This window comes from Pinus tabuliformis, chromosome 5_1 (assembly GCF_031772625.1).
Source record: "Pinus tabuliformis cultivar Carrire ecotype Pingquan chromosome 5_1, CPIR1, whole genome shotgun sequence".
Lineage (NCBI taxonomy): Eukaryota > Viridiplantae > Streptophyta > Pinopsida > Pinales > Pinaceae > Pinus > Pinus tabuliformis.
In genome coordinates, this window is record NC_142305.1 from 359804559 (window position 1) to 359827075 (window position 22517).

General features: G+C 37.8%; 1 protein-coding gene across 1 annotated transcript; it reads right to left on the minus strand.

The window, feature by feature from the left end:
• Positions 1–16747: 16747 nt before the first annotated feature.
• On the minus strand, positions 16748–20045 carry LOC149164931 (laccase-12-like). The gene is made up of 6 exons (XM_089429648.1): positions 19944–20045; positions 19644–19795; positions 19300–19544; positions 18363–18491; positions 17329–18273; positions 16748–17100 (listed from the first exon to the last, which is right to left on the minus strand). The coding sequence occupies exons 1-6, from the start codon at positions 20043–20045 to the stop codon at positions 16970–16972; spliced, it is 1704 nt and encodes a 567-aa protein (XP_089285774.1). The 3' UTR covers positions 16748–16969.
• Between the last annotated feature and the right edge of the window lie 2472 nt (positions 20046–22517).

Here is a 22517-nt window from a genome sequence, read left to right on the forward strand (position 1 = left end):
ATTTACAAGGGATCCTATAGAAAACACAGTCCCCTTGTAAATTGAAGCAAAGGAGTGGAAGAAATGAAATAAATGGTGGAGTGATGAATGAGATTGAGAGGAAAAATAAATATGTGAGTGAAATAGGTATCTTTGTGATCGTCCTTTTCTCTCTCATTGTCTTTCTTACTGACCTGCAAAATAGGAATTTTCATGATTTTTCTCTTATTCCCCCCCCGGCCCCCCACTTTTTTGAAAATAGCTAGCCTGCCTCTGAGAGGTTTTCATCCTACCTGTTTTCCGTGTGTGCCTCAAGGGTGGTTTTCACCTAGGGATCTTTTATTCTCATTTTTTTCCTTTTTTCTTCTTTCTTTACGGATACCATTGGGCCACCCCAAGAGGTTTTCAACCTGATAGTGGAACTCAGGCGCCTCATGGAGGTTTTCACCTAAGTCCTTATTTCTTTGTTTTTTTTTTTCTCTCAGTGATTTGATGACATAGGAGATGAAACTTGCTCCACTACCATCACTATTTTATTGATACCATTAATGAAATCTTGTTTTGCAAATTGTCTCTTGTAAATTTTCAATCGATGTCCATTAACAAGTAAAGGAATGGCCTCCCCATATATGGTTATGATCTGTACCAAACCATTATCATGGCATCTTTCTACAACATAAGGTCCTAGCCATATTGCCCTTTACTTGCCCTTGATGTCTTTATACCTAGAATTATATAACAAAGCCCAATCACCTTCTTGAAATTTCTTTGCCTCGATGTTCTTATCATGCCATATCTTCCTCTAAAATTGAATTACCATTGTATGTAGGAGGGCCTACATTCTGAACTCATCTGAACCATTCAACTAGAACAATCTCTCTTTTTTCACATTGCTGAGATCTAGATCTATTTGGGTTGTCATCCTTAATTTGTTATACTCAAATTCAATGGACAACAGGGCCTTTTAGACCAAATCATAGGGTGTGAATCCAGTGGTGTTCTTCCAGGTGGTATTATAGGCCCAGGTGGCCTTAACTAGTCTATATGCCCAATCCTTCCTGTTGCTGCATACCACTTTGGTCAAGATGCCCTCCAATGTTCTATTGGCCACATCCACTTTCCCATTAGCTTGTGGATGATAGGGAGTGGAGGTTTTGTGCTTGATCTTGTGTTGGATGAGCAAGTCTTCAATCATGTTGAAGTTAAATTGGCTGCCTTGGTGTGTGACTAGCTCTATAGGGTACCCAAATTTGTAAAATACTTTCTCCCTTAGGAACTCAACTACCTTCTCTTCTATTGTTTCCTTAATTTCCTTGGTTTTATCCCACTTAGTCAGATCGTCAGTGCAAATAATGATGTACTATTTTTTCTTGGAAGGATGGTCAATAGGTCTAGTGAAGTCCATGCCCCACTTGTCAAATGGCGCGAGAGTCACTTGAGGCTACAGAGGGATTTGATCTATTTGAGTAGGCCTTCCCATCCTTTGGCACCGATCGCACTGACTAGTATATATTTTCACATATTGATGAAGAGTGGGCCAATAATAGCCTGCTTGTAAAACTTTGAATGTTGTCCTATTTGCTGCAAAGTGACCTCCACAAGGTTCATCATGACAGGTCAGATGGATGTCAAAGAATTCCTCCTCCCTGACACACCTTCTCAAGATTTGATATGGGCCATGTTTGAAGAGATTGACCCCAATATAGGTGAAGGGGGCGCTCTTCCTTACTATATTGATTTTCTCTTTGGAGGACAAGTTTGGTGGGAATTTTGCAGATACCAAATAGTTTTCTATATCGGAAAACCACGGAGAGAGAACTGAAATAGAAAATAAGTTCTCATCCGGTAACTAGTCATCAACCATAGGTCATTCCTCCTCTATTAAAACTATCCTCACCTATATGGATTCATTATTTAACAATTCTAATCTAGACAAAAAGTCTACAACAACATTTTCCTTACCAGGCTTATCAATAATAGTCAGATCAAACTGTTGTAATAAAAGTAACCATCTTATAATCAAAGAATTCACATTTGGTTTATTCATTAAATATCTAATTGCAGCATTTGTAATATAATGCCTGAATTTGTTCAATGAATGCACAACAACTGGGAGTTCCTTTTCAGTCACTGTGTAGTTAAGTTCAGCCTTTGACAGATTCTTACTAATAAAGTAGATAGCATAAGGCAATTTTTCAGCTATCTGACCTAGGACTGCTCATATGGATTTATGTGAGGCATCAACATGAATATAAAAAGGAAGGGCCCAATGTGGGCCTCAAAGAATCGATGTAGTGGTTAACTTGTTCTTTAGGGTGTCGAAGGCCTTTTGACAACATTTTGACCATATAAACTTAGTGTCATTGGAAAACAACCGAAATGAAGGAGAGACCAACTTGTTGAAGTCCTTTATGAACCTTCAGAAGTATCCAGCTAACCCGAGGAATCTTTTGACATCCATCTTTTTTTGAGGAGGTGGGACCCTTTGGATGATACCTATTTTGTTTGGGTCCATGTGCAGTCCTTACTGAGATATTGAATGACCCAGAATTGTCCCTACAATCACCAATAATTTAAATTTTTCAGGACTGATAGACAAGCTCATTTCAATGCATTTGTGCAGTACTTTACCTAGGTTGGATAGAGCCTCTTCAAAATCATAGCCATAAGGTGTAAAATCATCCATATAAATTTCCACTGCATCATGGACTAACTCGGAAAAAATACTCGAGTGCTCTCTGGAAAGTTGCAAGAGCATTGCATAGGCCAAACTAAAGGATCCTATAGGAAAAAGTGCCCCAAGGTCATGTGAAGGTGGTTTTATCCTTGTCTTCTGGGATGACCTGGATTTGGTTGTACCTGCTGAATCCATCTACGAAACAGAAAAAATAAAAATAAAAAATCCCAACCAGGCCATCTAGCACTTGGTCAATGAAAGGTAGAGGAAAATGGTCCTTCATTGTGGCTTTGTTCAACTCCCTGCAATCAATAAAAATCCTCCACTTACCTTTTTTCTTGGAACTAACACCAAAGGAGAGACCGACTCACTCTCGGAGGTAGGGTAAATGAATCCTGCATCTAGCAGTTTTTGCAGTTCTTCTTTGACTATATCTTTAAGAGCTGGATTCATCCTCCTTTGGGGTTTCCAAAGTGGCTTGAAACCTTCTTTGATGTATATGTGGTGAGTACACAGTCAGGAGTGCACTCCCTTAATTTGTTTGTAACTCCAAGTGAAGGCATCTAGATGTTCCTTTAGCATGTTGCATAACTTCTCTTCTTGGAGAGGAGAAAGAGATCGATTGATTTTCAAGGTTCTTGGAGGTCCGAATTCTATGGTTTTGACACAGAAGGGGTTAGAATTGGCCAAGGATAGGTCAATTGGATGATTGTTTTGGGTTTACTTTACTACATCTTCTAAGCGCAATGTACTGGAAGTTGGACTTTGGAGTAGGTGTTCAATCGAATCATCTTCATCATGTTGTCCTCCTCCCATGGTTATTTTTAAAGTATAAATTTGGGCTGAATAAACATCATCTTGTTCCTCCTCTTCCAACCATAAATGTAAATCATGCTCTACAGATGGCTGAGTAGGAGGGTATAGGACTAACTGCATGGACATATACGCATTCTTGATGGTCATATTCCCAGCTCTGCAACTAACCTAAGAATTAGAAGTGGCCAACGAGGGTCTCCCAAGGATGAGAGGGTAACCAGTAAGCTTAGCTTTAGGTTCAAGAACTATAAAATTTGTAGGGTACTCCCAAGAGTCAATGGAGACCATCACAACCTCCACAATACCCTCAGGGGTCAATATGGAGTGGTTTGCAAGTTGCAAAACTGTTGTTGTCTTCCTCAATGAACCTTGGAGGTTGAGCTTGAGCATGGTGTCCTTGGTCATCACATTAATGGCAGCCCCAAGATTGATCAAAGTCTATGGGAAAATGGCGTGTAGGAATTTACAGGGTAAGTTCCTCAGACAGAACAGCAAAGGACACCGCTCACAAACAGATCACAGATCAATACACCAGTATTTTTGACATGGTTAAAACCCTCAAAGAGGGAAACAGTCCACGACATGAGCCAACGCGGCCACTTCAGGCAATTTATTAATAAAAGAATGAAAATTTACATAAGCTTCTCTCATGGATGGTTACCCCACAAATGACCCTCCATGCTCTTTAAATAAGATCATGCACCAATCAAGTGTTAAGCCATGGATCAAGTGTCGGTAACACCGAGGAGAGAATGAACCATCGGATCACTACATATTGTGACCGTCGGATTGTCAGTTACAAAAAGTACATAGTAAAGAAACACACTTTACCTAACTCTATACTAGACCAAGTTATACTTAACTACTTCCTATGTGTTAGAATATCCTAACATCACCCCGTAAGAACAACTTGGGATAGGATTGAAGGATGTACAAATATGACACAATAGGAGAAGGAAGGAGGCACTAGAGCCTATCCCCCCTTAGTGACAACTTCCTGAACTCCAACCATAAATCGAAGTTTAGTAAACTTCGCCTCTGTGAGAGCCTTTGTAGAGATGTCTGCAACTTGATCATCTGTTGAACAATATTGCACTTCAAGAACATGGTCATGAATGAGCTTTCCGATGAAGTGCATGTGCAGTTCAATGTGTTTGTTGCGCTGATGTTGGACTGGATCTTTTCATAGTTGAATGGCACTTTGATTATCACACCAAAGTGTAGTCGGATGTTGCTGCTGAAAGCCAAACTTTGACAGGATCTGACGAAGCCACAAGGCTTCCTTGCTAGCTTCTACGAAAGCACGATACTTTGCTTTTGTTGAAGAAAGAGAAATGGCACCTTGTTTCTTGCAAGCCCATGTAATAGGTCCTGAACCAAGAGTGAACCCATAACCTATAGTAGACTTCCGATCATCAGGGTCACCAGCCCAATCGGAATCAGTGAAACCAACCAATAGAGGAGCTACTTCGGCACTATAATGAATCCCAAACTGAACTGTACCTCGAACATAATGAAGTATTGTTTTAGCTTCTTTCCAATGACTTTCATGTGTGTTTTTCATAAACCAAGCAACAAGGCCAACAACAAAGGAAAGGTCAGGACGAGTATGGGTTAGATACAAAATTTTTCCTACAAGTTGACGGTATAAGGTAGCATCAACTTCAGCAGAAGTACAAGTGACTAAAAGTTTGACTCCAGACTGCAAGGGAGAAGCGGCTGGCTTACAATATTCCATGTGAAAATGGCGTAGAATATCACCGGCATACTTGGACTGGGAAAGGGAAATACCTTCCTTGGATTGCAAGACCTGAAGACCAAGAAAATAATGTAAGTGTCCTAAGTCTGTCATTTCAAACTTCCTTTTAAGGCTAGGCTTCACATGGTTTATAAGGTTGGGATCACTACCAGTCAGAATAAGATCATCAACATAAAGAACAAGAATGATAAGAGACTTGCCCATTTTCTTGGTGTAGACAGTATTGTCAGAATGACACCTAGAAAAGCCATTTTCTAAAAGAAAGTTACCCATTTTGGCATACAAATCTCGAGGAGCTTGCTTGAGACCATAAAGGGATTTCTTAAGCCGACATACAAGGCTGTAGTCTATTTGTATAAAGCCAATAGGTTGTTCCATATAGATTTCTTCATGTAATTCCCCATGCAAGAAGGAAGATTTAACATCTATTTGATGGAATTCCCATTTAAAAGGGGTAGCAAGGGAAAGAACAAGGCGGATAGAGTTCATTTTGGCAACAGGGGAGAAGGTTTCAGTGTAGTCAATTCCTTCAACTTGTGAAAAACCCTTAGCAACAAGATGAGCTTTATGTTTATCAACTTTCCCATCTAGTCCATACTTGGTTCTATAAACCCATTTGCATCTAACAAGTTTTCGTCCCTTTGGTAGAGGAACAAGATCCCATGTATCGTTTGCCAATAGTGAATGATATTGTTCATTCATAGCTTCTTCCCAATCTGGATGGCCTGAAGCTTCTGCAAAGGTGTTAGGATCATAATTCACTGAAGCTTAAGCCAGTAAAGAAGAGGCTCTATCAAACTGAGAACGTGTACGTCGCTGATGTGTAGGATCACCGGAAAGATCACCTGTTCTATCCCGAGTAGCACAAACCCATTTTGGAAGCTAAGGAGCTGAAACTGGATCTTGAGAAGGTGGGGGAGGATTGTCATCCTCTCTTTCATCATCTGGAGAGGAAATAATTTCAAAAGTAGAAGAGATAGGGAGAGGTGTCACATCCGCCAAACTAGGCTCGTAGGCCAATATATTTTCAGCAAACTTTACATCTCTTCTAATGATAACATTTTTGGACATAAGTGGAATAAGTCTATATCCTTTGACATCTTCAGAATATCCAACAAAAATACATTTTTCACTCTTAGGTTTTAAAGCTTTATGTTTCTCATATGGAATATGGGCCCATGCTTCACTTCCAAAAACATGAAATTGACTTACATCTGGTTTAATTGAGCTCCACGCTTTTTCTTGAGTGATATTATTTAAAAGCTTAGTAGGAGTGAAATTTATTATGTAATTTGCACAGTTAATTGCTTCTACCCAAAAATTAAGCCCAAGTCCTTTAGATTGAAGCATACAATTAGCCATTTTATTTAAGGTGTGATTCTTCCTTTCAGCTACACCATTTTGTTGTGGAGTATATGGAATAGTATGTTGCATTTGAATTCCATTCTCAGTGCAAAAGTTGATGAATTTGTTGTTAACATATTCTCCTCCATTATCAGATCTTAGCTTAAGAATTTGATGTCCAGATTGTTTTTCAACAAAGGACTTAAAGGCCAAGAACATGTTAAATACTTCACTCTTGAGTTTTAAGAAGCATACCCAAGTGCGTCTGGAGAAATCATCAATGAAATTTAAGAAATAATTGTAGCCAGAGAATGAAACAATTGGAAGTGGACCACATAAATCACTATGCACAAGCTGTAAAGGGGCTGAAGCGTGCCAAGAGGCACATTTTTCAAAACTATCCCGATGATGTTTTTCGAATACACATCTGGAACAAACACCATCTCTGCAAGATACCATTGGAAGACCTGTCACCATATTTTCTTTACATAGATTCTGAAGGGAGTGATAGTTTAAGTGACCAAATTGCTCATGCCAAAGTTTGCTCACTTCATCGTTATGAGCAACAAATACCGAGGGAAGATTTGATGACCCAAAGTTGTGAAACTTATACAACCTTGTAGAATCATCAACATTTCAAGTAGCTAAAATCTGTCTAGGATCTCTTAAGTCCTTAATTACAACATCGTGAGGTGAAAATTCAACGATTTTACCTTCACCTGAATGAGCTATCTGATATACAGATAGAAGGTTGTAGGATAAGGTTGGAACACATAATACATCATTAAATTTACCATTGTCTATATGAACAGTTCCAGTCCCTACAACACTAAGAGATCTATCATCACCAACATATATATTTTTGCTATTACAATCATTTAAAGAAGAAAACATGGCTTCGTTTTTGGCCATGTGATAAGAAGCTCCAGAATCAATGAGCCACTCATGAGAATGAGAAGAAGAAGATACATTTACTTCATAGCCAGACCGAGATGCTTGACAACCCCATGCAGAAAGTGTTATTCCTGAAGATGAAGTTGAAGTTGAAGAGTGCTCCAAATGTATGTTATGCTTCTTCATTGCTGCTTCCAAGGCTTCCATCTTCTTAAAGCATTTGGATTCTAAGTGGCCATCTCGATTACAAAAGTTGCAATGTCTATCAGTCTTCTTCCCTTTGTTTTTAATTGTCTTATCATTTTGTTGAAATGATTTTTCATTTTGAGGCTGAAATTGCTTAGGACCCTTGTTTGGTTTAGGACCATTCCTTTTAGGAAACAACTTCTTAGGATTCTTTGAATTTGGTTGCTGCTGGGCGACTAGCGCTTTCTTAGAAGAGTTTCCAAGATTAAGAAGACCAAGGCGTAAGAGCTTTTCTTGTTCTCTTATTAAAGAATCACAAAAGGAATCAAAGGAAGGGGACTTGTAGGCTTGTCCTTGAGAAATGAAGGCTTCTCTTGTAGAATGGAAGGTGGAAATAAACACAGAATAGGCTGGTCCCAACTTAGTAAGAATGGAATAGATAAGGTTACTATCTTCTTTCTTAACCTTAACACCTTCCAATAGAAGTCTAAGGGTCTTGAACTTGGACAAAAAATCTTCAATGCAAGAAAAATTATTGGGGTCCAATGTAAGAAACTCATTTTCAAGTTGATGGGCTTTAAGTTCTTTTTTAATTACAAAAACTTTAGTGATCTGTTTCATTGCTTCCTCAGGAGTATCAAGTTCTGCAATATGGAATATAAGATGTGGAGAAATAGACATCCCTATCAACCTAGGTGCTTGATCTTGCCTATTTTCATTTAGCTACCTTATCTTCATCTTTCGGTTTGGTTTCTTGGCTTGAGGCTATTCTGTAGAGACCATTACATCTATGTAAATCCACAATGTAGGACCACCATTGGAAGTAGTTGGTGTTGTCAAGAATAACGTGGCATGAACTTTCCATTTTAACAGAAACTAAAGCTATGGATGCTGAAACTAAGTGTTCCAATGGAAAGATCTCGAAAAATTAGGCTGGTTAAAAAAAAACGGCTCTGAAAACGGCTTCCGGATGAAGAAGTCATGGCTTTTTGAAGAAAAGTTGATGAAGATGCTGACAAAGTGCAGGACTGTGCGGAAATGAATGATAATTTTATATTAAAAAAAAATCCACCACCTTTCCAAACTTAATCTAATTAGCTCAACAAAAAGAAGACTTGAACTCAAAACCTCTACTCTCATAAAGTAGCTTTGGACCAAGTGAGCTAAACTAAAAGTTTAGTAATTTTTGGAAAAGAGGAAGGGGTTTTTTTTTTTAGTCGTTGAAGATTTGAGCTACGTGCTTACTTGAGAAAACTATTTTTCCCTACAAAACAAAAAACAAAAAACCCAACACGGACATACAAAAAAAACAAACCTCAGGACTTGAAGTTAGCTTTACCTTAAAACTAAATATTTTCCTCAATGTTTCTGATTTTCCGAGATCACACTAAGGTGCAGTGGAAAAGAGCATACGCATGAGAAAAATCCTTCTTCTCTGTTTCTGATTTGCCCAGATCGCAAAGAGTCATGGGGCAAAGAGCATATGCATAAATGAAAGGTATAGATCTGGTAATAAAAAAATGAGCTAAATAAACCGAAATAATAAATAGAGAGAAAATAACTAGAAACTGCAAAAAAAAAATCTGTTTACCTCCAGATCTTAAAAATGACGTAGCTAGGGCTACCAAAAACCTTTTCGCATGAAACGAAAGGGGTTACTCACTGGAACAGATGCTTGTAACACAACAGAGCAGTCCTCTCGGCCCGAAAGCAGCCAGAAACAGTACATCTAGGAAACGGTAGTCGGATGCAGTTCTACCAAATTCAGATTTGGATCACCAACGAACGAATCCCTTAAATAGCTGTAATACCATCTAGGAATTTACAGGGTAAGTTCCTCAGACAGAACACCAAAGGACACAACTCAAAAACAGATCACAGATCAATACACCAGTATTTTTGACGTGGTTAAAACCCTTAAAGAGGGAAACAGTCCACGGCCTGAGCCAAAGCGGCCACTTCAGACAATTTATTAACAAAAGAATGAAAATTTACATAAGCTTCTCTCATGGACGGTTACCCTACAAATGACCCTCCATGCTCTTTAAATAGAGATCATGGACCAATCGGGTGCTAAGCCATAGATCAAGTGTCGGTAATACCGAGGAGAGAATGAACCATCAGATCACTACATATCGTGACCGTCAGATTATCAGTTACAAAAAGTACATAGTAAAGAAACACACTTTACCTAACTCTATACTAGACCAAGTTATACTTAACTACTTCCTATGTGTCGGAATATCCTAACATGGCGCCATTGATGTGCACATCTACTATAGGGCTTCCAGGGTCCAAATACTTTGGATGGATTACATGCCCCAACATTAAGTCAGACAGTTGTCCAATGATATTAATGGTAGGGGCATATCTTCTTCGCCTCCTTGGATGCTTGTAGCACCTCTCCTTAATCAAATTATTGTAAATAGGAACATCTTTTATTGTTTGGAGAAGTGGAATATTTACACATATATTTTTCAATTCTCCCAGAACTTCAATCCTTTCTAGGGTAGGCTCAAGTGGTTGGGTTAATCTTTCGGGAAAGGGTGGATTTACTTTAAGAATTATTTCCTCTCTTTCTTCCTCAACCTCCTGAGATAGAGGTGGAGGATGGTTATCTGGGAGAACTCTCCCAGATCTCAGGTTAATCTCCTAGATTTCCACAGCATAAGCTAGATATGATGTCTCTCCATTCTATACTTGTTAATCCTGTCTGTTGTTCAGGTTCGGATTTGGCTGGGTGGGAAATTTGGTTGCTTGGGTGGTGCAGAGTGTAACAGCTGTGGTTGGGCAGGTGGTGGAGGAAATAAAGCTAGAACATTGTTGTATTGGGGCCTCCACCATTGGGGTGGTGCATTCCACTGACATCGTGGTGGAGCATATGGTTGAAATGACTGGCTGGATGGCTGGGAGTGATAGTGAGATTGAAAGGACAAAGGAGGAGGTGTAGACTAGGAGGGATGAGTAGGGGGTCCCCAAGAAGCTATGGATGTGGTCTAGTTGAGGTTATAATATGCATGGGAAGACCCTTGCATGCCCTACTAGTATGGCCTAGGCCCATGAGGTCTCCTTTCGTTTATGTAGCTGAGTTGCTTAGTGACCCCTTCAGCTCCTTGATATACATATTTGAGTCCGGGCAAAGAAGGGAACTTGTCTATGGAGTGATTTTCTTCACAGACTGAGAAAATTTCAATAGAATTGATTGCACATTCATTCCTAGGGTGCCTTTTGGCGCATATAGGACATAAAATGGCCAAGGCTCTCTCTCCTTCCTCCTGCTTTCCCTTAATGTGTATAGTGTCCATTTGTAAGGAAAGGGTTTGCAACATCTCACTCTTGAAATATTCCTGTATGTTTCCAATTTCACCGTCGATGGATGAGTTGGAAGAGGATGTACTGGCCATAGGTTGGCTACCCCTACCTTTTTCCCTAGCTACCATAGAATGGTTTCTAAAGACAGTCTTGATATTTGCATAGGGTAACTGGTAGATATCTCCTTCTGCTAACAAGTGTAGGGTATCCAGAAGATCTTCCCTTACTCCCCTAAGTAGGACCAGATTTAGTGACTCAGGGTCAAGTGTGCACATAAAACTTTTGTAACCAAGTTGGAATCTTTCTTCATAATCCTTTATGGACTCATCATTGCCTATGGTCATCCTAAAATTTTCCTCTTTAGTATCCTTTGACCTACAATAGTCTCGATACTTGTTGTTAAAGGCTTTCTGAATCTGAGCCCAAGTTGTGATGCTATCCCCAGGTAAACCCATGAACCAGCGCAATGCTGCATCCTTGATGGTAGATGGAAATAGTTTTAACTTCTTCTCATCATCTATACAGTGTTAGGTTCGACATATAATAGCAAACTCAAATAGGAAAGTGTCAAGATCTTCTGTGGTCAAGCCATGGAAATGAGGTAGGGCAGAGGGCTTTATACCTTTCACCCTAGTGTCCCCATTGGTTTCCTGAAGGGGGAAGGCACCCTCAACTCTCTCTCTATTCCCTCTTCCATTTCTATTTTTAGCCATTGGTTTAGTAGGAAAGGGTTCTTCTTCTTCTTCTTCCCCTGCAAGTTCTTCAAATATGTCAATTTTCTCACCTAAGGGTTCCGCCAGTTCAGAGCCACCAAAGAAGAGGGAAGGTTGGTTGTTTGATGTAGTGGGGGTATTTGGCAAACAATTCCCTAAGTTATCCCTATTCCTATGAGGCATGAAAGGAAATGTTTTTGGTTTGGTTTTGCGTTTTTTTAAAACTTGGAAAGTACTTTGCAGAATTGAAATTGCTGATTAAATGAAAACTACAGACTTACTAAAAAAAATACTTGTTGAATTGAAATCTTACTTGGAAAATGAAATGGAAAGCAGAAAATGTAGAATGAAAATGGAATCAACTAAATTAGTTGTGCATAAATAAACTAATAGCGGAATATTAGAGAGAAGAAATAGAAGAAATAAAGCAATAATCACATATTACTCAAACACCTCGCTGACAACGACAACAAAAAGTGATGAGCGCCAGTATTGCAGCAAGAATGTTGCAACTCTAGGGCTACCAGCTCTACTTTATGAACCCAGGGTTCATACAAACTTAGAGGTGACAATGCTGTATACACAAGTAAAAGCGATGGTTTTGCCTTTTGTCATTGTTCAACTGGTGAGAGACCACTAGGGTTTTCAAGCCAGACTTCTATGGAGTCTGAAGAAGCTTGGTTTCTTAATGGCAGAAATGAAAATCTACTCTAAGGGAGAGTACTCTACTGTAATAATGAAAAAGACATAAGTTCAATGCTAAATCACAAAATTTCCTAATTAACTGCCAAGAGACTATGCTTTGTAATAATGGTAAATTAACATGAACCAAATGCTACTATCTAAGCTTAGAAGTTAAAAGAATCAAACATCACTAATGTGTAAGTAAAGGGGCTGAAGTAAATATGTTTTTGTCTTTTTGACTTTTCATGCAAAATGATGTATGCAAACTAATTTCTTTTGGTGATGTGGTGGGTGAATTAAAGATGTTGGAGGATGGCTTAAAGGGTTAGGAGATGGTTGTATTATGTGGGAGACCCTTGGGTGACCTTTGGTGGCTTCCTAGAGGTTTTCCCTCAATTTGACCTCAAAACAGGCCACTACAAGAAAACCTACAGGATGTACTAGAAACCTATAGGATTCCCTGTATTTCTACATGATACAGCCAAGAGAAAAATGCGAGGTGTTAGAAGTAATGGAAGGCTTAGGGAACGTGATAAATGGGTGGAATGAAGTGAGAAAATGTCTAGTATCACTCAGAAGTAAACAACAATGATAGAAGATGGTTGGATTTTCTCAATGTGCTTGGAAGAATTTCTATGTAAAATGATGAAAACTAGTGAAGGCAATGGTGAAAACAAGGAATGACTATGGTGGATGAATTGGAAGGTGGTTGTTGTCTATGAAGTCTTTTTCTACTCCTAAAGCACCTGATCTGCATAAAACATGTGTAATTTCCAAAAAACTACACAAGAAGCATTCTCATAAGCTAGGAAAGAAGAATTAATGAACTAATTGCCTACATTATGCGTGAGGAAAGTTACTGAAAGGAATGAAAGCATGGATGAAACCTACTTCAAGAATGAAGGTAGAAGAGATGGCAATGAAATCCTACTTTCCAAAATTGATCAAATTCTAACTTAAATATAGTGAACTCTAAATCTCATACAAGAAATAGAAATCTATATTTTTGGGGCTGCATAAGGGTCACTTCCTCAAATCATGATCCTAAAGGGAGGAAGTGAGGCCAAAACACCTACTGACAACCTTGTGGTGCTCCTTTTATCCCTGCTAAACTACTACTGAAGTAAGGCACACATGGAAGAAAACTAATAAATAACCAATCCAATCTACACTACTAGCAATGAAAATACATCTAAAGACGAATTAACAATGAAGCTATGAAACTAAGATAAACATACAGATAGAATAAATATAAGCCTTGGCTGCTAGGGTTGGGCCCTAACCCAAGAGCTTCAGCCCTATGAGTTAACTCAGTGTTGGCTCAAAATAAAACTCATTCTTATTACCAAAACAGAAAATTACATCAATAAAACTTCCACAAGTCCAGAGCTCGAAAATAACTTCGATTTTTACAAAAAAATTCGAATCCTAATGAGGCCCTATGCCTCTCTACTTATATAACTGAAGTCCCGAACAACTTCCTTAAAATTAGGGAGGTTCGGCTCCCAGAATCAAGATAAACTAGGTTTGTGTCTCTCACTTTCTCGACTGCCTTCTAATTCTCATGACTTGGCTTCTTGCACTTCGAGTTGGTGTGATGGATGGATGAATATTCGAATGGGGGAGAAGTAAATGAGAACGATTTACCTCCTACTATCCCTCTGCCTTGTCCCATTCGAGTTTTAAAGTTACTCTTTGCCAAAATTCCTTGATTTTCTCCTTCAATCGTGCATTCAATGTGTATTAGTCCACTAGGCATAATATCCAACTCTAACTCATCTCATAAGAAAAATATAATAAAAAACATGTAATAAGTTGTGGGAAAAGTTGGTTTTACAAAGCTAGGAGGTGAATTAAGGCCCATATAATTACCCAATGATGAGGCTCATCAATTTCAACCCCATTTTGCAAAAGAAGATAATGGATACTCCAAAAAGCCAAGGTGGGTGGGGTTTATGTGTGTGTGTGCAAGGATAGAGCAACTAAGTTTCTTTTGTTCTTCTTAAATTGTGATAGTCTATGGACAAGGATTTTAATTCAAATATATATTTCCCTATGCTCTTTATTAGAATTTATTTTAATGGGGAAAAGGAATATACATAGTTCATGAGGAGAATTAAATGATTTAACACTTATCTTTTCTATAGTTATACGACACAAAAGGTAGGCTAAGGTATCGATGTTAGAATTGGCATGGATATGATATTTGGTTCCACATACAATATCTTCCTTCTTTAGGCTTCAATTCTACAGCTATAGAATGTAGTAAGATGCACTCTTGACATGATTGGTGACACACTTAGAATATCATACTAGAGATAGAAGATGGCCCCAAACATAGGACTTGGGACTTGATGATGAGTGTTACCAACATTGGCAACTTCTCATTCACATCCAAAGGCAAAGGTGAAACCTTTTTAGAAAGGGAATTGATAAAAGTATCTATCTCTCAAAATACTCAGGTAAAACAAATCAGTGAGAACTACCTAGAAATTACCTTTTATTGTGAATTAGTCTTTGTAAAACCAAACCTTTATTGAGTACCTACACCCTACCATTCATCCACTTACATTCTTCTTGATAGTTTCTCCACCTACCATAGACATTCTTTAATGATTATAAATGAAAAGTAAAGCCCTACCATTGTGAAACCTTGAATGGAAGGTTTTGCCTATACTAAAAAAAATTGGCATTTCAAGCTATTCATAGACCCCAAGTAATCAAAATAGAAAGGATTTATAAATTTGTCTCGGAATGCATTCTTGTTATATTTTTTTATTCCATATATGCACTACATCTAACTACAATTCAATCTCATTATAAACTTGTTTCACAAAGAAACATTGCAAGAAATTTCTTAAATTGGTTTCTTCATTTCTTTTATACAAAAGATAGATTTTATGTGCAGTTTTATTTCTTAACTAAATTATGTTATAAATAACAGCTTTTCTTTCAAAGTGAGTAAAAAGATAAGAGAATACATTTTTAAAGTTAGTAAAAGCAAAGAGAATACCTTTTGTGAGTAGTTTAATCTTCCACAGTTCCTGATACCACTATTTTATTATTATTGCTTCTAGATTTTACAGTACCGTCTACCCCGTACTTCCAACTTCAAGAATTAAAAGACACTATTACTCCATCATTAATAACCGTTACATCAAAGTACGTCGATTCCCTTCAAGGTATCACAACCACAACCGTATGACTTTACTATTCATTTGTAATGAATGCGTATAGTGGTTGGAGAAATGATCAACCAGAAGGTAAGTGGATGAATAGTGGGCTATAGGTACTCAATAACAGTTTTCAGAGATCGCTTTATAATTAAAAGTCATTTCTAAATAGTTCTCGCTTATTTGTTTCACGCGAGTATTTTGAGTGATAAAACGTTTTGCCGTTGGATGTGAACTAGTTTTTCCTAAAGAAATTTGTTAACAATAAGTTAGTATCTAAGTTAGTACCTACGAGTACTTGCGGCATAACATTGTTTATATTTGTCTAGTTAATAGTATCAGAATGTTTGGTAGTAAGAGTATTGAAGGTGGATTTTTTTTTTGGTATGTTTAAGATCTGGAAGATGTATTTTTGGACTTTTACAATTTTATGTTTTTCTCTTAATTTAGATATTACAGAATATTTAAAACATTTTTAATAATAATCAGCAAAAGTGACTTGAAATTTATCACGATTTATCTCAAACATAATTACCAAGTAAACATCGCAATTATGTTTAAAACAAATTTCAGTTATTTCTAGGAGATCATACTTTTCTACAACGCCAAACCCAAAGCAAAGCGATCATACTTGTCTACAAACCTAACTAACTCATAATGACATGACAAGTGGCATGGAGAAATTGAGTCTCAATTCCATCGTTTTGGAAAGGCAGTGAAGTTTAATTAGGTGAAGTAAAAACCTCGTTGCTCTTAGTGGTCGTTGTCTTGCAAGGCGGTGAAGTTGAATAAGGTGTAGTAAAAACTTCGTTCTTGTTACTGGTCGTTGGCTGGCAGGAAATGGACTAATACGCCATTCAATCTTAGTTTATGTGCCACGATTTTGTTGGGGATATTGCTGGGTCACTTGAAGCGGCAGCGACAATCTTATTTTATATGAATCCATTTTGTTTGGGACATTGCTGGGTTGTTTCAAGCAGTTATGTTGCAGACATTGCTTCGTCACTGGGGCGATGTCCCAAACACAAAATTGACTTCAATTAGAGAATCTTTAAGTAATTTTCCGATATTTATAAATGAAAGTACTATTATACCTTTCAGGGTGAACGTCACATTTGATAAGTTAGAATCAGGAACTTATTTTCCAATAGTTTTTTCCACGAGCTCATCTTTCAAAATTTGACATATTCGTGTTCACTCAAGAAATATGCTTTCATTAAAATTTCATTTTATTTATAACGCCCTGCATTTTGGAGCTAAAGTGTTTGGCTTTTTTTCTTTTTAATACAAGAACATACGATAACGCTGATCATGGTGCCAGCTAAACATGAAAAACACATAGACATAGAGGAATATTATCCTTTCTATTTGTGAAGTTTAGCATCTTAAGTTATCCCTCTTATTTATAATCCACATCAGGTAAATTTTTCGGTTAGCATCTCGGGAGGTCTGGAGGAGGAGGTTCCAATGTTGCCGAAGAACCGCTGCCATTCTTCACTATAAACGCCATACTCAATCCCCACGTTTGATGATCGTCCAAGTGACAGTGCATAAACCACACTCCTGCACATACAGAAATCGTCCTTTCAGCTGTGAGAATTTCACACTTCAATTTCAGACAATGTGTGTTCTTAAATATTACTTGTGTTCTTAAATATCAGTATATTAGTAAATGTGATGCGAATTACTTATTTTGATAAATATCTAGAAATCAAATAATTAATTTTCGTGAGTATCAATTCCAAAATATTAGCATCGACATAAGGATACCTAAACTATGTTTAACATTACCTGGATTGTCTGCTCTGAATCTGATCGCGGCCCATCCGTTGACAGGAACGCCTATGGTGTTGCGTTTTGGAGGGTCAATCAAATTAAATTTTGGCGGGTCGGTTTGGTTGTTGTAGTTTCCGAATCCTCGTCCAACCACGTAGAAACTGTAACCATGAAGATGAATTGGATGGCTTTCGGCGGCGAAAATGTTTGTTCCCTGAAAAACCAGTTGCACTGTAGAATTGTAGTCCAGAACTCTCACTTTTGTTCCGGACATCGGGACCCAAAGACTTCGTGGTATATTCTGTCCCGTGTAGTCGAAAACGACAGGAGGATATGGAGGAAAATCCGTTGTATAGACTCCGTTAACATGCTTATAATAAGCTTGAAGCAGGGCGATGGTGGGTAATGCAAAAGATACATTGTTTACACTTGCAGCAAACCTACTTCCATTCGGTCCTCCACAGACCTTGCGCCGGCGACACGGGAGCAACCCTAATCCGACGGTAAAGAGAAGCTTTTCGGTTATGTTGCGCGGAACGCCTACAGGGTGCTCTGGTGAAGCGATGCTGCGAAGTCCTTTGTCAAATGTAGTAACAGTTGCAGTGTCGTTGTAGAATGGAAGGGTAGGAAGAACGGGACGTGTAGAAATTTGGCTTCCCATGTAGTCTAGAATGGCTGCAGTTGTGGTATTATCGAAAGCGCCCGATTGCAAGTTACTGTATGCTCGGGCGGCCATATAATATTTGCCGACTGGCTGGTTGGCAGTGAGAAGAACGTCGGAAGTCTGGCCCGGAGCAATCACGATTACGTCTGTTTTGTATGGTTTGGTGTAGCAAGCATCTACCGCTACAACTGTAAATTCGTGTCGTGATATCTTGAAAAAGAGCTTATTATTAAGTGCAGCATTTACGATTCGCAGGAGATATGTTTCTCCCCGTTTGACAGAGAGTCGAAAGGTATCTGCATTAAAAATTCTTTGGTTAATTTGGGATCAAGTTAACACTATCATTTTCTAAGATGGCTATACTACCCACAGAAAAATTGAATACCTGATGTTGAGCAGGGATACAGGTCTCCTGGCTGTCCATTTATCGTAAAGGCGTTGGAAATATTAGGTGCACCACCTCTAAGAGTTGCCTGATTCACAACAGCTATGGGATCGCTGTTCCACCATTCTCCTGCTCACGAGAGTACAAAATTGAATTATTGTGATACCCCATAAAAAAGCGCATACATTATAGAAGCCCCCGGGCTCATTATATAAGTCTGCTGGTACGTAAGTATGGATTTAAATTTAACTGGAATATGGAGTGTAGATTTTGGAAACTGGATTATTATAGCGTTAAATTTAACTGGATGGTAGAGTTTCGGCACCCTTATAACGATTGCTAATACCCCGATCGGCAATCGGCCATCTTTGTCTAGATTGCTGATTCGCCGAATATGAGCCAATCAGATCGACATGGGCGTTTTGATTGCAGAATATTTAGCCAATCTAATTCAAAGATTGCTGATGCGCCGAATAAGAGCCAATCAGATTGACATGGGCGTTCTGATTGCAGAATATTTAGCCAATCAGTAATGGAGATAAGTTCAGCTTGGCAATTAGAAAAACATAGGTGTGTTCAATTCTGATTGAGACATATTTGGAGAATCACAGGATAGAGTTATAGAATATTTTAAAATTTGATGAAAAACAGTCAGTTACAATAAAATTATTTTAGGTAGGCGATTTTGTTACAAATTTCAAAATATTTACAAAATCTGGTATAAAAGCTTAATAGAAATAAATAATAAATTTCACTGGCACGCAAATCTGTTAAATTTATGAAGAATGTAAATTTGGAGACTATTTTAGAATTTGGAAGAAAAAGCGAAACCACAATTATTTTGAGTGAGCAGATGTGTTACAAATTCCAAAATATTTATAACATTTAAAATCAAGACAAAAATCGAATACACAAACATAGTAATCATATTATTCACCTAGTATAATTGGAATTTCACCGCTGGGTTTAGGAAACGGATAGAGGGTGCCCTTCTTAGGAAGTATGACCAAAGCTCCATGAACCGTAGCTCTTAGCCATGAGAAATGAGCATGCCACCACAGGGTTCCTTCCTGTTCAGTAATGGTGAATCTATATGTATAGCTTCCACCCGGCTGAATGGGGCATTGTGTAACATATGCGGGCCCATCGGCCCACCCTGTACGCAACTGTCTCACTCCGTGCCTGCCAATATAAACGACTCTTATACTACATTTTCAAACCTCTACTACTAACAACACCAAATTATTTTCAAAAGTATCCATTGAGGTTGCATAGACATACCAGTGAATTGTAGCATTGTATTGGGCCTTGTTATAAACGTTAACAACAATCGTGTCGCCATTGTGCACATAAAGAGTTGGACCTGGTAGCGTGCCATTGACTGTGATTATGTTATGGTTCTCGCATAGCCTGGTAATCTGCGTCCTTTGAATCTGCAAATTGGGGGAAATCAATAAGTTATCACAGTAGGAATACACAAACGAATATTAGATTGCTGCTAAGTTGGATTTGATTTAAAATCGCTGAATATACCAATGTAGAAGTTCAAGCAAATGGTGAAAGGCGATTAGGTGAACCTACAACGAAAGCGTAACGCTGTACATCTGCACGTGAAACAGCGGCCACTATGGCGAAGAATAAGAGCACAGTCATTGCTGAACATCCTGCCGACCTTAGAGCCATTTTGACAGAAGATCAAATTCCTTTACGGAGACTTGTGTACAGGACGAAATTAAAATTTGAGTTTATGATCTCTGAACACTCGCGGATTTATAGAATGAAAATTTCAGAAAAAATGTTACGTACCATTGGATCAATGAGGCATGACAAATGCAAATTTTCAACGCCAGCTGGTTGCCGCCATATTTGAAATTCCATAGCGAGACCAATTTTTCATCTGCTGAGCATAGCTAAGTGTACACGGCGAAGAAAATCCCCGAAATTATCGGGATACGTGTGTAAACAAATCGAATGGATGCTCTTGCTAACAATAGGCAGTTTTGCAGTTTCTATCACCGCTGTAAAAAATGAAATAGGGTTCCAGAAGGATGCGAACGGCACTGGGGTTCAAGCTATTGAAAACAATATACAAGTGAACAAAAATTCGGGGTCTGTAAGTCCGCTGTAATGCACTATCATTTCATAATTGTGCTTGTTGACAGTTACAATCATTATAAATTCTCCAAACTATCATCGGCGGTCAAATGAAAGAAAGACAATTAGGTTTACCCGATTAACATTATTCTGTCCCGAAGTTACACAATATTTTTATTTCGCGATTATGACCGACATTTGGGCATCCTAGGTTAAATAGTAGTTTTTATGATTAAAATGGTATATAAATCCTTATTAGAATCTTAATAAAATTTTGCTTTTTTTAAAATTTTTCAATATATGGCAATTTTGACCATTCATTTAAATCTTCTATATGTTCTAAAATCCATATCATAACATAATTAAACTACTCTATTTTTAATTTAAATATTAAATGAAACTGTCCAATTAAGGCACCAAATTATATTCACACTGTTTAACTTCTCGGAAAGAAGTTCCGAATGGGAACGTTGTCTCCCTCATCAGTTCTCTATGATGTTTCCCGTAACAATTTTGTGCTTGTGCAATCTACGAATCCCTGAAATTATTGCGACCGCCAAACTTCATAAAAAAGTTTCATAAAGAAATGTTCCGTTTTGATCATTTTATGGTATTATTTCGGTACTCTTAACAACTTGATTTATACTTGTAAATTAATTTGTGGTCGGAGTTTATTTTCATTTGTCTGAGTTCAATTCAAAATAATTCTAACTATGTTTTTAGGGATATTTTAAATAATTTTTAAATGGATATTATTAGTGAAATGTAAGTCTCTCATAACATTTTTATGTTAGCGTACTTACGAAAATTCAAGAATTTGGAATTTTTATTTTATAAGTTAACCATTAAAATTTATCAATTTAAGACATTTTAATTATTTATATATATATATATATATAATTTTATCTAAAAATGTATTCAAAGTAATTTGATTTAAAAATATATTCAAAGAAGTCCACCCTTTCCATTTGATTTTATTATAACTAAGAAAGTAAGTGTCAACACCCAATTAAAAGTTCTTAACTATAAACAAATTTCTACATAGTTTTTCTCCATAAAAAATAGATATTTGACAATTCAATATATGCTTATGGGAAGACAACACATTGGTGTATGAGATCCCCTTATTTGTGGGACAAGGGACCCACGACTAGGAAGACACCACATTGGTATATGAGACCCCCTTGTTGTTGAAACATTAATTTCACCTGTAGTGCGGGAGCATTAAACGGCAACCAAAAACCACTTCAGAAAACCATTGTCCCTTATCGCACCACCTTTTGGCAAAGGTTGTTTTTCCTTGACGGCATCCGACACAATCAGCTCCAGCCACGCGTCCTGTGTACGAACCAAACACTGCCCATCTCCCGGACATTAAAGTTCGTTAACCAAATACTGCCCATCTCCCGGACATTAAAGTTCGTTAACCAAATACTGCCCATCTCGTTTGGGTTGTGTGGCTGTAGGATCTCAAAAGCGTCTGATTTGGTCAACCGGCTCCAACCTGCGAGAACATTAGTTTTTGATTTTACCGCCAGTTTTATTTAATGAAGCGTCTGATTTGGTCAACCGGCTCCAACCTGCGAGAACATTAGTTTTTGATTTTACCGCCAGTTTTATTTAATGCATTTAATGAACTGTGATAGTCGTTGGTAAATGTTTTAATTTTTGTTTGCACGGAAGTATGGGGAATTTAAAATAGGTATGGGCAAGTCAACGCGTCATTAAGTTTTTTTTTGGTTTTTGATATATGTAACTTTGTTGTGCGTAATGAAGTGAAAAAGGGGAGCACAGCAGTGCGATGAAAAAAAACAGAGCTGGGGTTAATCTTTCACAGAAGGCATTTTGAAATTAATCTTTCACAGAAGGCATTTTGAAATGTGCAGACAGCGCATATAAAATTTTTATTGGTGGATAAGTAATGCATCAAGCGCAGAAGCGTGAAAAGGGTGAAGAAGTTTTTTTTTGTTTTGTTATTGAAATGTATTCTCCAGCAGTATGAATATAATGAAAACATAAGATTTTCTTTTACAGCAGTAAAAGTAAGTTTTCTTTTTCACA